We start from the raw sequence: 18,622 nt of genomic DNA, 5'->3' as shown, positions 1-18,622 counted from the left end.
CTGGATTGGCCCCCACAGTCCCCAGACCTCAACCCAATCGAACACTTGTGGGTAGAGTTGAGGAAAAAGCTGTATATATACCCAAGTGAGTCGACCAGTATGCACCAACTTTGAGAACGTGTAAAAGAGACCTGGGATCAAATTTTTCGAGACATGTTTGAATCTGATGGAGACCATGTTCAGAAGGATTCAGGCAGTGTTGAAAGCCAAATGTGGATTCACAAAATACAGTACCAACAAAATAATAAAGATTAAAATTTAGATTTTTAGGAGCAAAGCAGTAACAATGCAGTGACATGACAAGAATCTGCATAACTAATGATATGCTAAATAGTTGCAAGTCAAATTTATGTATGAGAAAGCCAAGATGATTGTCTATACAATGATGGTAGTCTGATGTTCCAAACAGTAGTGTATGGTGAGATATGGCGCCTGAAAGTCAAAAGTTCAAAACATCCTTACCCTTTTGCTCCTCAGTGTCCATTGCCTGTGCACAGAAGTTGCTGGAATGTCACTTTATTAAAGGATTTACTAAATGTAAACATCACAGATTGAGAGTTTGGGAACTGAAGTCCCAGAAATATTGTCGGTACAGGAAGCGTCTCTGTATCTGTACATAACTGTGTGCAACTTCATTTTAGGAAATGTTATCCCTTGTAAAAGTTCCTGCTGCTTCGTCAGGGAGTGGACCTCAAGTTCAGCAACCTCCTCCCTCTAATAGGTATGTACTCTTATTTCTTGACCCCTCAAAACTGATGACAGTGCTAGATAGCTGAGGCTTAAGGGTACACCTTCAACTGCAATTTTTGTAAACATTTTTCACTAAATTGCATGTATTTTTTGGCTAAAAATAATTTTTACAGTAGCATTTTAATTGAAAAATTGTCACGGTTTGCCTTCTATAGGCTCTGTGTTGCGCTGCCAGTGACCTCATTCGGAAAGGAGATCTTATAACTCTTCCTTCTTCTAACCTCCACTCAGCTGATTTGATATCAGGATTCGGGGTAACCTTCATGTGGTCATAAATCAGCTGAGATTATCTCATAAGATACTCATTTAAAGGGGTTGTCCACAGGATAAGTGATAACTTGTTGATCAACGAGGGTCTGACCACTAGGACCCGCACCGATCATCAGAATGAGGAACTTTTATTCCCGTTAGAGTGGAGCAGCAATAGACATGATCTACCGCCGCTCTATTCATTCCCAGTAGGGTTCATTCACCAGATCTGTGCTTGACTTTTCAAGGGGATTCTGATGTTTGTTCATTTTAAATAGCATAGGTTAGTTGTAGGTGGCCATTAACAAGTGTATATTGGTAAGCAAGTGTAGGTCCGCGGCCGCACAGAGCCTGATACTAAATGACAGTTGTAATATTAGGGATTTACCTGATCAGATAAAGAGATACCTTGTATGCATGTGGCTGGGATTGTGTATATTGTATCCCATGTAGTTCACCTACTAACCTTTGTCATTTTAACTTGCACTAAATTCCAATTATTAAAAAGAAAAATTAAAAGTTATATTTTCTAATCTTTAGTTAGGGATTATTTGCCTCTGGCAGTATGTTAATAATTAATAATGTTAATAATTATGACTTTCCGGCAGCTCCATAGAGAATGAATGGAGCAGAATTTGGGCATCTACACTACCGCACCATTTTGTCACGGGAATAAAAGTTCCCCGTTGGGGATAAAAAACTCCCAGGCTCTTGGCCCCCCCCCCCCAATCAGTAAGTTATCACCTATTCAGCAGATAGGTGATAACCCGGACTCCAGTGATGTGTCACTTACTAGGCTGTGTGTTGTTGTTTCAATACAATCAGTGTTTTATCAGCAGGAGATTATCACTGCTGGACTAGATGTCACGTGCCAGCCAGTCCAGCTAATGTGTGTAACCCCGCCCACACCGATTGGTATCTTGCTGACAATGTACAGTGTACACAGGAAGCTGCCAATCGGGTGTGAGCGGGGTTATATACAGCTCAGCATTCATAGCACTGCTACATCTACATAGCAAAAACCTGCTGACAGATTCCCCTTTAACACACTTTTCTTCCTGAATATCACTCCACCTACACATTTTTTTACGTAATAGGCGGGTTAGCTACATCTTCATGACTAACAACAAAGACAGGAAGAAGCATATATTGGAATAAATGCCAGAATCCTCGTATCTTTTTGAGAATTGAGTTTATCTTTCAGTCCTAATGATTCTGGTGCATCATTATGAATAATCTGAAGTGCTTTTCTGTGTAGCAAGGGCGCATGACTATCTATTCCAGGTTTGCCTCTCATTATATTCTTAAAAAGTCACCGTCGTTTTAATTTTTTTTTCATATATCTATAGTACACATGAAAAGAGACAAATTTGCAATATGTCTTATCAGAGAGTTCTGCTTCTTTCTCTGCTTCTTGTTCTTTCTATTCAGTGAAGACACTTTCCCATTACTGAGATCGGAGATGGCAGCTGCTGCCGATAGAATTCTATCTAGACGGGAGGAGGGAGGAGCCAGAGACAGAGCTCCGCCTTCCTCCTCTCCCACCTATCTACATAGAAACTCATCAGCACCAGCTGCCATCTCCTATCTCAGTAATGGGAAAGTCTGTCTTACTGAATACAGATTTTACCTCCGAATTGAGAATTGTGATGATGACTGATTAATTGTGGCAGAGAAAGAAGCAGATTTCTCTGATAAGATAAAATACAAATTTGATTATTTTCATGTGTACTATTGATTTATGAAATAAAAATTAAAATGATGGTTACGAATTAATGCCTGGAAATATGATCATCCTGGGATCACCATTGGGATTGTCAAGAAAGTGATGTAATATTTTGGGATAGCTGTATCTTATATGTATGAATGTGTATGTTCTTTCATTTTCTTATGTAGAAGGCAAATCATTTTGACCACATAGTAAAATCCACATGGGCGAAACGCTGCATAAACTATCTAGTTACTTTTACATATGATAAAATCACACACACAGGTCCGTCTGATTCATCAGAGAAATTTCACCAGAATTCTGCCTTAATTTGTTTTTAAAAATCTAAAAATGTTGGTGCAACTCAGAGTTGCACCAAAATTTTACGCCTTTTGGCATTTTCAAATTAGTTTCTCCCATCTCCATTAAAGAGGGCGGAGCTGGGGTGGGATGGGAGCTTGGTGGGGGTGGGATGGGAGCTTGGTGGGGGTGGGATGGGAAGGTTGGCGGGAGTGGGATGGGAGCTTGGCGGGAGTGGGATGGGGGCTTGGTGGGGGTTGGATGGGGGCTTGGCTGGGGTGATATGGGGGCTTGGGTGGGGGTAGAATTGGGACTTGACGGGAGCATGGTGACACAGCTCGTCTAACTTGTGACAAGCTGTAGTGGTCCTTACGCCAGAAATCTTATTCCAACGAGAACTGGAGTAATATATCTGGCATGGCGCATGGAGCATTCCTCAGACAACCATTAATAACCTCATTGACAGCAGCCAAGGCGAGTAATTGCGGACATTTCTGCCCATGGCGCTCATACTGGATACTGAGTAAAATGAGATATTTTTCAATTGATTTCTTTTCTACATTTCCTGAGAACTTTAGGCCACATTCACACGTTCAGTGTTTGGTCAGTATATTACATCAGTATTTGTAGGTTAAAACCAGGAGTGGGTGATAAATACAGAAGTGGTGACGTGTTTCTATTATACTTTTCCTCTGATTGTTCCACTCCTGGTTTTGGCTTAAAAATACTGAGGTAAAAAATTCACCAAATCCTCAACATGTGCATGAGGCCTTAGGCTACGTTCCTACCATTAGTTTTTAGGCCACATGCACACGTTGAGGATTTGGTGAGTTTTTTACCTCAGTATTTTTAAGCCAAAATCAGGAGTGGAACAATCAGAGGAAAAGTATAATAGAAACACGTCACCACTTCTGTATTTATCACCCACTCCTGGTTTTGGCTTACAAATACTGATGTACAATCCTGACCAAATACTGAATGTGTGAACATGGCCTTATAGAAATCTCATGCCCACTGTGCTTTTGTTTTGACGCAGTGTAAATTGACCTGCAGGGCATTTTTTAAATCCACACAATGTGTCATTTTCTCTTTTGGGTCCGCTGAGTTTTATCTAGTTTTATCAGATTTTCATCCTAGTGTCATCTGAGTTTGGTCTGACTTTCATCAGTTTTTCTCAGATGAGAGATCTTTGCACTCTTATGACTCTTAGGGTATGTGCACACGTTGAGTGTTTAAATTTCTGCAACGTTTATGGATCTCTTGGCAGGAAAACTCAGCCTCAAAAACGTTGCGTATTTGCCTACTTTTTTTCAGTGCATTCAGTGTGTGAAAAAACACAGGTAAAAACGCACAGAGATCCTAATTTTAAGAGGTATTCACATCTCCAAGATCCTATCTCAATATTTAGTAGATGTAATAAGAATATTAGCAAATACCTCCAATTAGAAATGTAGTATAGTTGTCCTGGTTCGCTATGTCTCTTTCCTCATGTGCAGGACGTTAGGTATCCATGGTTACGACCACTGATATAGTGACAGCTAGTTGCTAGTGGTTGTAACCATGGATACCTAAGGTCCTACAATGCCCTGCACATGGGATAAGAGACATAGCGAATCAGAAGAACTATACTACATATCTAATTGGAGGTATTTTCTAATATTATTTCAGCTACTACATATTGGCATAGGATCTTGGAAATGGGAATACCCCTTTAAGGATATTCTTGTAAATTGTGTAACACAGCTATAAGATGGCCCACATTTGAACTTTAAGGCTACGTTCACACTAGGTGTTTTTTCAGCTTTGTTTTCTGCAACAAATCCTGATCTCTTGGCAGAAAAGAAGCAAGCTGCGTCAAAAACTCTGGTTTTAGTGCGTTTCTTGCTGCGTTTTTCAGGATTCCAAAGTTCAGTTTTGCTACCACGACAAAAGCATGAACACAGATCACAATGCAAGACCTATGTGAAACCATATTAACCAGAATTAGAAATGCAACAGTGAGGGAAGTGAATTGTTCAGGAATAGTTTTTCTAAGACCATGGCAGAGCATTGAGTTTGTAGGACACTATTTATTTTCATACTATGGTCTGCCATTGAGTTGCTCAGAGATTGTTCAATTTCACACCTCAATGGGCCACAGGTATTGTTCAATCTCACTCCTAGCTCAGCCAATGTTTACTGTGTACACATCACTAATTTAATTAAACTGTCCTAATTCAAACTGCCATCTCAGGTGACAAAGACAAGATGGTAAAATCACAAAGATAAATGAGTTTCACACACTTTTTCACTGAAAATGCAGAAAAACCTGATGGCTATGTTCACACTAGGTGTTTTTTTCAGTGGTTTTTCACCACCCATTACTTTCAGTGGGTGAAAAACACAGAAAAAATGCAGAAAAAACGTTGAAAGAAGTGACATGCTCTATTGTGCAAAAAAAACATGCAAAGCACAAAATACTGATGACACAAAAACCAATGTTTGTGCATGAGATTTCTGAAATCTAATATACTTTGCTGGTCCTGCAAAACGCAGCAGAAAATTTTCAGTAAAAAAACCCATAAAAAAACGTAGAAAAAATGCCTAGTGTGAACATAGCCTTAGACTCCTTATTGTACACTATTTTTGTGAACATTGAAAAGAAGATGATATACCCTCAGTATTCATCGGCTGGTTTTGTCTTACAGGTTTTTGCAACCTGTACAGAAAGTTGACATGAACCTTACTGACCTCCTAGGAGAGCTTCAACGAGATCCGTGGCCTGTGACACAAGGAAAAAGACCACTGAGGTCATCAGGCGTTGCCCTCTCCATTGCAGTGGGGCTCCTCGAGGTAAGTATTGGTGTCACCGCTGGTTTTAGCCTTTTTGCCAGACCATTTTTCTACTATAACATTCCAGGAGCCATAACTTTTTTAGTTTTTCAGCGATATAGTCATAGGAGGGATTTTTTTTGTGTGTCTTTCGAGATGATTTTTTTTTGTCAGTCTCCTCATTTTGGGGAGACTGACAAAATTCTGACATTTTTTTTTACATTTTAAATGTTATGCTATTGTCTGTGCTGCACAAAGAAAGTGTTAACCTTACTCATCACAGTTTTATTTTATTGCTTTTTAACAATTAATACACTCTTTGAAAAAAAAAAAAATCTTTGCTTTGTGTTGCCAGATTCTGAGAGCCAGAAGTTTTACAATTTTGTATTAAAGTGGCTGTATGAATGCTGATTTTTTTGCGAGACAAGCTGTAGTTTTTTTTTTTTTATCGCCATCTTCTGGTACATGTGAATTTTCGATCACTTTTTAATAACTCTTTGGGAGGCAAAAAGAACAAAAAAATAGCAATCCTGTTTTTCATTCCTTTTTTTATTTTTCGGATACCAGCCGAGTTAAGTCCGATTCTTTCACGCACCCATTGACTGGCATTGCCGTATTTGATCCGCATCAAAATCGGACACGTCTCCAACATTTTCCGCTGACCACTTGGTATCACAGGTATGAGTGCTATCGGTGAAAACCACGGATACCACTAGCACACAAAAGTCAGACATCTCAATGAGGCCTCACTGGTACAAAAAAATTTTCGATCACTCTTTCATTCTTTTTTTTTTTTTTTTGTAGTAGGCATGAAAAAAAAAATTAAATCTGGTATTCTTTTTCAATTTTATTTTTACAAACTTGACTTTTCAGTAAAATTAACATGTAACTTTATTCTGCAGGTAAATACAATTACTGTAAGGTGATATCCAATTTATACCTTTTTTATGTTTAACTACTTTTTTAAAACGCTTAAAAAAAAAAATCACCTTTTTAAGTCGTAATGTACAAGCCCTAAAGTTTTCATTTTTCTGTTTGCAGAGCTGTACAAGAATTTGCTTTTTTTGCTTAGTGAACTGTAGTTGTTATTGGTACCATTTTGGAATATATACAACTTTTTCTGATCACTTTTTTTTTTTTAGCCAAGATTAACAGAAACCTCAATTATGGCATCGATTTTCCACACTTTTTTAAATGGCTCTCACTGCATGGGATGAAAAATGAAATTGTTTTATAGTGCGGGTTGTTATAAATGAAGCCATACCGAATATATGATGATTTTGTTGGAGATTTTTATTTTAACAGAGTACCCATTTTTATTGTTAAAAGTGTGATTTTATGTTTTTTATTTAACATTTTTTTTAATAACACCTAAAAATATATATTTTTTCCATTTACAATTACGGTTCCCATAAGGAGACTTGAACCTGAGATCCTTTGATCACATTGATAATACAATGTGCAACCTATGTTCTACAGTGCATTACCTAACCTGTCAGTGTTTGACAGACAGCCTATCCGGTCCTGTCACTGTCGGGATCTGATTGGCAAAGGGATATAGCAGACATGAGGCCATTATCAGTCCTCAGGTTGCCATATCAACCCGTCGGCACCCTGCAATTGTGCTGCGGTGATGCCTATGGACTGACAAAGTAAGCAATTTCCCTTTGCTAAAGTTCTCACGTCACTATTCACAGTGGTAGCTGAGGTGTTAAAATGCTGGGACCAGTGCTCAGTCCGGTCTCCCCAATTTGTGTAGAACATTTGATTCCTACTGCGGACACCTGCTGAGCCCATGTCTCCTATTGTGGACACCTGCTGAGCCCATGTCTCCTACTGCGGACACCTGCTGAGCCCATTTCTCTTACTGCGGACACCTCCTGAGCCCATGTCTCCTACTGCGGACACCTCCTGAGCCCATGTCTCCTACTGCGGACACCTCCTGAGCCCATGTCTCCTACTGCGGACACCTCCTGAGCCCATGTCTCCTACTGCGGACACCTCCTGAGCCCATGTCTCCTACTGCGGACACCTCCTGAGCCCATGTCTCCTACTGCGGACACCTCCTGAGCCCATGTCTCCTACTGCTGACACCTTCTGAGCCCATGTCTCCTACTGTGGGCACCTTCTGAGCCCATGTCTCCTACTGCGGGCACCTCCTGAGCCCATGTCTCCTACTGCAGACACCTCCTGAGCCCATGTCTCCTACTGCAGACACCTCCTGAGCCCATGTCTCCTACTGCAGACACCTCCTGAGCCCATGTCTTCTATTGCGGGCACCTCCTGAGCCCATATCTTCTACTGCGGACACCTCCTGAGCCCATGTCTTCTATTGCGGGCACCTCCTGAGCCCATGTCTTCTATTGCGGGCACCTTCTGAGCCCATGTCTCCTACTGCGGGCACCTCCTGAGCCCATGTCTCCTACTGCGGACACCTCCTGAGCCCATGTCTTCTACTGCGGACACCTCCTGAGCCCATGTCTTCTACTGCGGACACCTCCTGAGCCCATGTCTCCTACTGCAGACACCTCCTGAGCCCATGTCTCCTACTGCAGACACCTCCTGAGCCCATGTCTTCTATTGCGGGCACCTCCTGAGCCCATGTCTTCTACTGCGGACACCTCCTGAGCCCCTGCCATCATCAGATGTCACTGTATCAGATTGCGGGAAAATACCTTCAATCTGGACGTACTTTTGGTGGAAAGGATTGAAAGCTGTTCTATATTTAGTGACTAGGTTTGCCCCCTCTTAAAAAATAAATTAATTGCCAAATGGGTGTTAACATTCCACCCTTTAAAAGGGTGTGTCAGTACACTGACTGAGGCTATCAGCACTGCTTGGACAGAATCAAAGTGTATAGAGACAGAATTGCCCTTGTTAGTGGGGACTATCACCTGTTTTCAATTTATTTGTATATTTCCAGGCGCAATAACAGAGAACTGTGGAGTTTTACAAAAAGTTGCCTTTAGTTTTAATTGTTTTAAATTGCATAACAAAATATACCAAAACACTAGTGTAACCTAACAAGGACAGTCCAACATTTCTTAGTGCTTTTTGGCACTGTAGTTGAGGGTTCTGCCTAATACCCCCTGAGAACGAGATTCATAGTCACCCCCGCCAGGGCCATAGACTGCAAAGACACAAAGAGTTCAGACAAAACTTGTTTTCTGAAAGTGTTTGTGTTTGCAGATCGGCACAGACATGCAGCCGACCACTTTTTCTGTGCTGATCTGAAGAGACAGACACTTTCAGAAAGTTTGTGTGATTTCATTCTATGGCCCTGTCTCAATCCCTTTTTTTATTGTTATTCAGGTTGAACTGTTGAATACACTAAAGAAACATAGTGTGAACAGGCTGGTAATGATTAGTTGCTTCCTTCTAAAATATCCAGCCTATTACGGTGCAGTCAGACGGCCGGAAAAATCGGACTAAGATTAGATCATAGTGAACGGACTGGCTGGCGGCTCTCCTGACCCGTGCACAATAGCTTGATGTATTTCTATGCAGCTGTCACACTCGGGTCGGGAGAGCCACCAGCCAGTCCGTTCAATACAATCCAATCTCAGTCCAATTTATGTGGCCATCCGACTGCGCCCTTAGAATCATCTGAAATGTTCGACCAAAGTCATTAGTTTCTTCATTTTATGTCAAAACTTCCAGTGAAAAAAGCGTTAATTTACCCAGACTTATTATTAAATGGAATATGTCATCAAGTTTTTGCTGTGTAATCTGATAGCAGAATGAGGTAGGAACAGAGCCCCTGATTCCAGCAATGTATCACTTAGTGCAGCAATTATGATAGTCACAGTTTTCTCTGCTGTGGACCTAGCAGAGTTCAGAATGCTGAGCCCTGTATAACCCCACCCACATCACAGCTTTTGTGTACATTGTATAGTAACAGAAAGCTACTAATCAGTGATATAAATGTGGTTGGACAAGGAGGCACGAGGAAGCTTGTCCTGTAGTGATAATCTCCTGCTAATAAAACACTGCTTGGATTGAAAGAGCAAAACACAGCCTAGTAAGTGACATAACACTGGAATCAGGATATCTGCCCCTGCATCATGGTGCGCTCAGATTACATAGCAAAAACTTGCCGACCGATTCCCTTTATTTTGCTGAAACATGATGTGCCTAAGCTGACACCATGTATGTGCTGTAGCCTTTCTGCCATTATTTTTTATTGAATCCAGTGTTTTATATCTTGCTGATAAAACAATGATTGGATTGAAAAACCAAAACACAGCCTAGTAAGTGACGCAACACTGGAATTGGGATATCTGCCTCTACATCATGGTGCACTCAGATTACATAGCAAAAACTTGCCAACAGATTCCCTTTATTTTGCTGAAGTATGATGTACCAAGCTGACATCATGTATGTGCTGTAGCATGTTATTTTTTATTGAATAGTGCACATTTCCTAACACTGGTGCCAGAATTATGATGTTCATCGGAGGACCGGCCACTCAGGGACCTGGAATGGTAGTTGGTGAGGAACTTAAGACTCCCATTCGTTCTTGGCATGACATCGAAAAAGATAATGCAAAGTATGTAAAGAAAGCTACTAAGGTGAGTTTTCATTATTTTTACTTCTTCTTGGAGAGATGTAGAATGATTACAAGTGTACATGAATGGGTGTAGCAATGTTTAATCAATTAGGCCTTGTTCACACTGCGTTTCTGCAGGTTATTTGGGGGGTTCTGCTTGAGTTCTTGTAAAAAATAGGATTCAGACCAAACCCGATAGGGAAATGGACTGCAATGTAACAAATGGAGTTCAAATGAACTATGTTTGTCTTTTGAAAGTGACTGTGATTTCAGATGGACCCAGAAACATAGCAGGCCACATTTCTGAGCCGAGCTGAAAAGGCAGACACTTTCAGAGAGATGCATTCATTTGAACTGCGTTTTTGTCATTCTAGTCTGTGGCTTCATCAGGAGTTCATTTTCAGAGGGATTCAGTCACGGGTGTGTCAGGTGGAATAGACAGTCGCTCTGGATCTGGCAGTAGAAGGTCACTGCGCTTGGCATTGCAGACACCTTCTTAATCCTTCTTCCTTTAAGACCCAACGTCGACCTCCCTCCTGCTGGTGATTGACACACCTTTGCATGGGAGTTAAAAACCCTCAGTTTGCTTCAGGGAATCGCCAGTGATGCTTCTATGTACAGGCTTGGAGCACTAGCAGTCGGCTAGCTTCTTCTCTGGTGCCCTTCGAGGACTGTTGGCGTTACTCCTCTGGTGTCTGCTCAAGCTAAGGTAATCCCCTTTGTTTGTCTACATTGTTGTCTTTAGTTTGTAGTGGTGACTGACCAGTTCTCACCCTTCCCCTTCCCTATCCAGGGCCAAGCTCTAGGGATATACAGCGTTTAGGGTCCTGTTCGGCGATAGATGTGGAACCTATATAGGGAGGATAGGGTAGGCAGGGTGTTATTAGTGTTTGGGCTTTCTCCCCCTCTTCCCTTTGCAATGCAAAAACACAGTGTGAACAGGGCCTGACAGTTACGGTAAATCCAAAAATAATATTAAAGTTATAAGCTGAAATGTTGCTGCCATACATGTATCTTTGTTTTGAGAAAATCAATATTTATTTTAATCCTATCTTTCTTTGGCAGCATTTTGAAGGACTGGCAACCCGGTCAGCCGCTTCTGGTCATGTGATTGACATCTATGCCTGTGCGCTGGATCAGACTGGAGTCTTGGAAATGAAATGCTGTCCGAACTTCACTGGGTAATAAGATACGCCATACAATACGGAAAGCCAAGTTATATACTTAAAGGGGTATTCCCATCTCCAAGATCCTATCCCAATATGTAGTAGGTGTAATAATAATATTAGCAAATATCTCCATATGTAGTATAGTATTTTTGATTCACCATCTCTTTCCTCATATGCAGGCTTTGCAGGACCTTAGGTGTCCATGGTTACGACCACTAGCAACTAGCTAACTGTGACTTGATCAGTGGATGTAACCATGGATACCTAAGGTCCTGCAATGCCTGCACATGAGGAAAGAGAGATAGTGAATCAAAAATACTATACTACATTTCCAGTTGGAGGTATTTGCTAATATTATTATTACACCTGCTACATATTGGGATAGGATCTTGGAGATGGGAATAACCCTTTACGTATATAACTTATACTACATAGTATTTGTGCTAAATAAACGCTAAAAAGAATTAACATAAGCATTTCTATGGAAAAACACTTGCTGTTGTAATCTGGGCTGTGGAGTCGGAGTCATGGAATCGGAATTGGTGCCCATTTTGGTGGAGTCGGAGTTAGAGTCGGTATAAAATGGACTGACTCCTAAAATATATAATAAATTGGGTACAGTAATTCAATGCAGTTTGTGGGGAATATTTTTTCATAAGAATTTGGGAAAGTTATGAAATGTCCTATAAATGTCTGTCCTATTCCTGATCTAAGGGTCTAGACTTTTAGCTGAGTTGAATCTGTGCTGCAGTAAATTTACCACTTAAACATGAGCCGTGTATGAGGGAGTCGGAGTCATGGAAATTGAGGAGTCGAAGGTTTGGCTTACCGACTCCACAGCCCTGGTCGTATGTTCAGTCTTTTGAGCTTCTTTTAACAGCTTCAGGTTTCCAAAGCGGTTAAAAGAAGTGATCTGTCCATTCTTCTGGCGTTAGTTAAAGGTGTTGTCCATTACTTGGACAACTCCTTCTCATACCCCACGCTTGGTCCCAATAAAATAAAAAAGCTTATACTCACCTCCCATGCCGGCGTTGTTCCAGCGGTGTCAGCACTCGCGGTGCTGATGCTCTCATGCGGTTGTTGTGACATGTGACTCCGGCGCCCAATCAGCGCTGGCGTTACCGTCCCTGCCTCCTGTCGAATTGAACATGAAGAAGTCAGAGATCAGCTGCAGTCCGGACTTCCTCTTCATGTTCAATTTGTCCGAAGGCGGGGACAGTGACGCCAGCGCTGATTGGGCGCCGGAGTCACATGTCACAACAACCGCACGAGAGTCCTGGGACTGTGAGTGCTGACACCACTGGAACGGCGCCAGCACAGGAAGTGAGTATAGGCTTTTTTATTTTATCGGGGCCTAGCGTGGGGGATGACCAGGAGTTGTCCAAGTAGTGGACAACTTCTTTAAAGTTAAAAAAAAAAAAGCTGGTGGCAAAGATGTAAAAAAACGCTCAGATAACATGTAATTATGGCTACAGAGAAGCGAAAAGGAAAGAATGAAAAAAACTGGCCATTATTAAGGCCCTTTCAAGTCTGGTCACGATGAGGTTAACTGTGCCTCCAAACCCAGTTATCAGAAAACTTTTTCTGGATCATATTTCTTAGGGCTCATTCTGATTCCTGTTTTCGTTATAAGAGTTCTACCAGTGCTTTTCATAGATAGGACTAGTATAATCTATGGGGCTATTTGCATGTCCAATTTTTTTTGGGCAGTTCCCACAAAATAGTAAAGACATGTCCGATATTGATCCGAGTATCTGGTTAAAATTACGACTGTAAGTCTATGGGTCAATAAAAAAATCAGACAGTAGTCAGATGCCAATCAAGTGCTGTCTATTTTTCACGGACTGCTAGATAGGAGAAGGTGAAGGAACCTTTTTTTGTCTCATCCACGAAAAACTGATGAAACTCCGACCAAACTTGGATGAAACGCTGATGAAAATTTTATATAGTAGGTGTAATAATATTAGCAAATACTTCCAATTAGAAATGTAGTATAGTTCTTCTGATTCGCTATGTCCCTTTCCCCATGTGCAGGTCATTGCAGTAGTTTAGGTGATTATATTCACGATTACTAGTTAACTAACTAATTGTCACTATATTAGTGGTCATAACCATGGGTACCTAAGCTACTGCAATGCCCTGAACATGGGGTAAGTGACATAGCGAATCTGAAGAACTATACTACATATCTAATTGGAGGTATTTGCTAACATTATTATTATTACACCTATTACATATTGGGATAGAATCTTTGATATAGGAATACCCCTTTAAGGGCACATGCACTTTGGCTTGTCTGGCACACCACTCCTTCCCTATTCTGTATACTTTATTCAACTTTTTTTTTCTTTTATATACAGTGGATACATGGTAATGGGAGACTCTTTTAACACATCTCTCTTCAAGCAAACTTTTCAAAGAGTTTTTACTAAGGATGCACAGGGTAACTTCAAGATGTCATTTGGTGGTATTTTGGAAATTAAGGTAAATCTGAGTGAAGCATGTTAAAATATGTTGCTTTATGATACCGTAAATAATCCACATTACCCTCTTCCTCGTCAGCTAGTTTTAACCTTTGATTTTTCAAATCTCACATGTGTCACATTATAGTGTAATAATTTTGGAATACTTATACATATTCTAGTGATTCTTTTTTTGCATAACACATTGTACTTTATGTTAGCGGTACATTTAGGTCGATACGTTTTGCATTTAATGTATTTTTGAAAATATGTGAAATTTGCAGAAAATTTTGAAAAATTAGCAATTTTCAAACTTTAAATTTTTATGCCCTTACCAAGTTCAAGACCAGTTTATTTACCGCTGTTCCTGACCAGGCATATTTTCATTTTAATTTTTTTCTTTCTTAATGCACAATGTCTTCCCCAGTCCCCAAGATGACCCCAACTTTGACCGACTTTTCAAAGTTCGGCCAGTCATTGATCACTTCAGCAACAAGTTTGCTAAGGTGTACGTTGCCCAAAAGGACAAATGCATGGATGAGTCCCTAATACATTTCAAGGGGAGGCTCAAATTCTGGCAATACCTGCCCAGCAAGAGGGCCAGGTACAGAATTAAACTCTACAAGCTGTGCGTTAGAACCTCAGGGTACACCCTCAGGTTTAGAGTTTAAGATGGATTGACCCCACCCTGAACCCCCCCCCCCCCCTTGTCCTGGGAGTGAGTGGGAAAATTTGTGTGGGAATTGGGGAACCCACAGTTGTTCCAGTGTTACCACATTTACGATGATAACATAACTCCTGCACCAGCATCCCACTCTTCTTGACGCTTTCTGACAGAATTACTGTTGCATGCGGCGCTGTGTGAAAAAAATCAGAGAGGCCCTAAGTCGCGATTGGCCAACTGCTCAGAAAGGGCGAGAGCAGGGCCCAACTGTCACACCAGGTGTGAGTGCAATGCAGGGGGGAAAGGTAAAGGGAGTCCAGAAACTAGGGAAAGGGGAAGTGGTGACCTCCTAAACTCACCCTGTCTTCCCCTACCGCCCCTATATAGCCTCCGCAGCTGTTGCCGATCATGTGCCTCGCCCTACTATCCCTGGCGTAAGGCTACAACTGGAGGTGGAATGACTAGTCAACCTCCGCTAGCACTCTAAAGACAAAAGGGGAAGAGAACACAGGGAAATTACAACTTCGCTTTAGAGGAACTCCAACAGGCTACATGGCCTCAAGACTCCAAAGAGGACGTGATGCTACTTCTGCCAAGTTCCAAGTAGGAATGAGTATAACCGGTGATGCTCACCTAGAGAGACCATGTATATATACACCCAGGCCAGAGGGAGGTAGTCGCTGGGTCCTAAAGACTACCTCCTATCTAGGAAGCTGTCTGCAATGCCAAACTTGGAGATCTCCTACAGGCCACTTCAGGGCGACTGTCTGTCAGCTCTGACACACCCGTGACACCAACGTAGCGACAACATGCTGGTGGTCAAGTATAGGGACAACAGGGTTGTCCTTATCTTAACCGTACTCATCACTCTATGAGCTATTAAAACAGAAGTCCCAAAGACACATTGTATCTTGGATCATAAAAAATCCATGGAGGAGTGTAGATCTCTCAGATCAGGTACTAAAACAATAGAGTGCCACGGAAAAAACAAAAGTAAGGTCCAAAACGCTGGCCCTGCACATTGTACAGATGGCACTGCACAATGCTTTGATTTTGTCTCATTGTGCAAGCAATATGGGGACCTTCCTTCAGTTTCAGGAGGTAGGTATCAAGGCCCTCATATTTTGAAGTCAGGAAAGTAGGGGTCCCAGTACTTCTGGAAATGAAGGTATGGTGCTGGTATTGTACCAAGGCAATATTTCCTTGCTGAGGTCCCCCTAACGGCAAGGAAGGGAAGAACACAGAAAAGGTGCAGAGTACACTCCAAACGGGGAATACGAAAGGACACAAGTTATCATTGTGAAACCTGACCTTTGCATTAATGATTGTGGCTAAGCATACCACGCGTTCATGAATTCTTAAAATTTGTACTCCACACAATTTACACATGCTATATTGCATTATGAATTCATCCACAAGCATAACTCAAAATTCCCCTAGATGAAGAATTCCTTAAGGGGTGTAGTTTATAAAATGGGTTCACTTGTGGGAGTTTTCTACTAATCTGGCACTCCCATGTTTCTGGAACAGTGACCTAGCATCCCTATAACATTCCAGAAAAATCTGCATTTTTAGATGCTATTTTTCCTTTCTGGGCTCTGCAGTGTGCCTGGATACAAAATTCCAACCACATATTTGGGGTATTGGTGTAGTCAGGAGAATTTGGGTAACAAATTGTGGGGACATTTGTCTCCTACTCCCCTTTGTTAAAATGAAAAACTTGGGCTAAAATAACATTTTTGTGTAAAAAATGTAATCTTTCACTTTCACATCTCGATGTTATAAACTTAAGTGAAGCACATGTGTGTCCAAAAAGGTCATTACACCCCTATTTAAATTCCTATAAGAATATAGACTCCAAACTGGGGTCACATGTGAGGGGGATTCTGCTGTTTTGTCACGTCAAATGCAAATTCAAATGCAAGTCTGCTGTCTAGTCCAGCCAAAATTGCTCTACAAGAGTCAAATTGCACTCTTTCCCTTCTGAGCCCTGCCGTCTGCCCAAACAGTAGTTCTCCACCACATATGAGCTATTTTCATACTCAGGAGAAATTGCTTTACAATTTGTGGGTTTTTGTTTTCCATTCCAGAGAACCCCTTTAAAATGTTATTATTTGTAGTATATGCATTACTATGTTCTTGGGGGTCTTTTTAGAAGTATCTGTGAGGTTTTCCTTACTTGTGCTTTTTTTCCTTGTTTTCTTTAAAGACTTCAAGAGAAATCAAGATTTCAGGTACAATTGGACCTTGTATGTCTCTGAATGCCAAGGGACCCTGTGTTTCTGAAAATGTAAGTTTTTTTTTTAGAGGCATGTTCCTGTATGAAACAAAACAATAGGCAATTAAATATGAAAACTTGATAACTCATTTTACCAGCGTCTTACATGTCTTCTGGAAGGATGTCTCTTGCTTTAAAGTACTCTGTATATCCATGCATTACAAAGCCATGCAAAAGTTGGAAGGGATCTAGAGAGGGAGATCTACCTGAAAAGAAAAAGACAAGCCCTATCTGATCACAGTATACCGGTATAAATAATGGTGTAACATGAACACCAAACAGATGTATTCCTACCCACTGGTGGACACAGATAGAAGGGGGACCCTGTTCAATAACAATATATGGGCCCTTTGCAGTCCAACAGCTCATCATAATGCAGAATTCCACCTGCTTCGGAGGTATCAGTGGGCCCCCTTACCTCATGGGGCCGTGTACGGCTGCACATGTTGCATCAGTGATATGTCCGCCCCTGTTCTTTCCATAAGTGGTGATGCCATCAGTGGAAACAGCTCGGGTAGATACTTGTATTTGTGTATGATGTCAGCTTCTAGACGGCAACATCAGGACTATGGTGGCCTGCCAACAACGTCATAAAGAAAAGTTCAGTAAACAGGAGATTCTAGTATGACGGCAGTACATGGCGCAGCAGGATCAGCATTAATTTAGGCTGTCATATGTGTCCTCAAGTGTATTAAAACAGGTACAGTACAATGGACGATACAAAAGGGCGCAGATTAACTTTAAAACTATATATATATATAAAATATGAGCATATACAGTACAGACCAAAAGTTTGGACACACTTTCTCATTTAAAGATTTTTCTGTATTTTCATGACTATGAAAATGGTACATTCACACTGAAGGCATCAAAACTATGAATTAACACATGTGGAATTATATACTTAACAAAAAAGTGTGAAACAACTGAAAATATGTCTTATATTCTAGGTTCTTCAAAGTAGCCACCTTTTGCTTTGATGACTGCTTTGCACACTCTTGGCATTCTCTTGATGAGTTTCAAGAGGTAGTCACCGGAAATGGTTTTCACTTCACAGGTGTGCCCTGTCAGGTTTAATAAGTGTGATTTCTTGCCTTATAAATGGGGTTGGGACCATCAGTTGTGTTGTGCAGAAGTCAGGTGGATACACAGCTGATAGTCCTACTGAATAGACTGTTAGAATTTGTATTATGGCAAGAAAAAAGCAGCTAAGTAGAGAAAGACGAGTGGCCATCATTACTTTAAGAAATGAAGGTCAGTCAGTCCGAAAAATTGGGCAAACTTTGAAAGTGTCCCCAAGTGCAGTTGCAAAAACCATCAAGCGCTACAAAGAAACTGGCTCACATGAGGACCGCCCCAGGAAAGGAAGACCAAGAGTCACCTCTGCTTCTGAGGATAAGTTTATCCGAGTCACCAGCCTCAGAAATAGCAGGTTAACAGCAGCTCAGATTAGAGACCAGGTCAATGCCACACAGAGTTCTAGCAGCAGACACATCTTTACAACAACTGTTAAGAGGAGACTTTGTGCAGCAGGCCTTCATGGTAAAATAGCTGCTAGGAAACCACTGCTAAGGACAGGCAACAAGCAGAAGAGACTTGTTTGGGCTAAAGAACACAAGGAGTTGACATTAGACCAGTGGAAATCTGTGCTTTGGTCTGAGGAGTCCAAATTTGAGATCTTT

At 41.2% G+C, this 18,622-nt stretch overlaps 1 protein-coding gene across 1 annotated transcript in view; it reads left to right on the top strand.

The window, feature by feature from the left end:
* Positions 1-18,622, top strand: part of LOC141153867 (protein transport protein Sec23A) — a 246,812-nt gene that overhangs the window by 42,959 nt on the left and 185,231 nt on the right. The window contains exons 6-11 of the mRNA XM_073639099.1: positions 642-721; positions 5,695-5,839; positions 10,231-10,389; positions 11,433-11,548; positions 13,897-14,020; positions 16,872-16,952. Coding sequence (XP_073495200.1) covers positions 642-721; positions 5,695-5,839; positions 10,231-10,389; positions 11,433-11,548; positions 13,897-14,020; positions 16,872-16,952 — 705 coding nt within the window. The remainder of the gene's footprint in view (positions 1-641; positions 722-5,694; positions 5,840-10,230; positions 10,390-11,432; positions 11,549-13,896; positions 14,021-16,871; positions 16,953-18,622) is intronic.

The sequence above is a fragment of the Phyllobates terribilis genome, unplaced genomic scaffold, assembly GCF_046119375.1.
Source record: "Phyllobates terribilis strain yellow unplaced genomic scaffold, ASM4611937v1 Scaffold_7__3_contigs__length_470593459, whole genome shotgun sequence".
Taxonomy (NCBI): domain Eukaryota; kingdom Metazoa; phylum Chordata; class Amphibia; order Anura; family Dendrobatidae; genus Phyllobates; species Phyllobates terribilis.
Note: the sequence above shows the minus strand (reverse complement) of the source record. Positions and strands in the feature narration are given on the sequence as shown.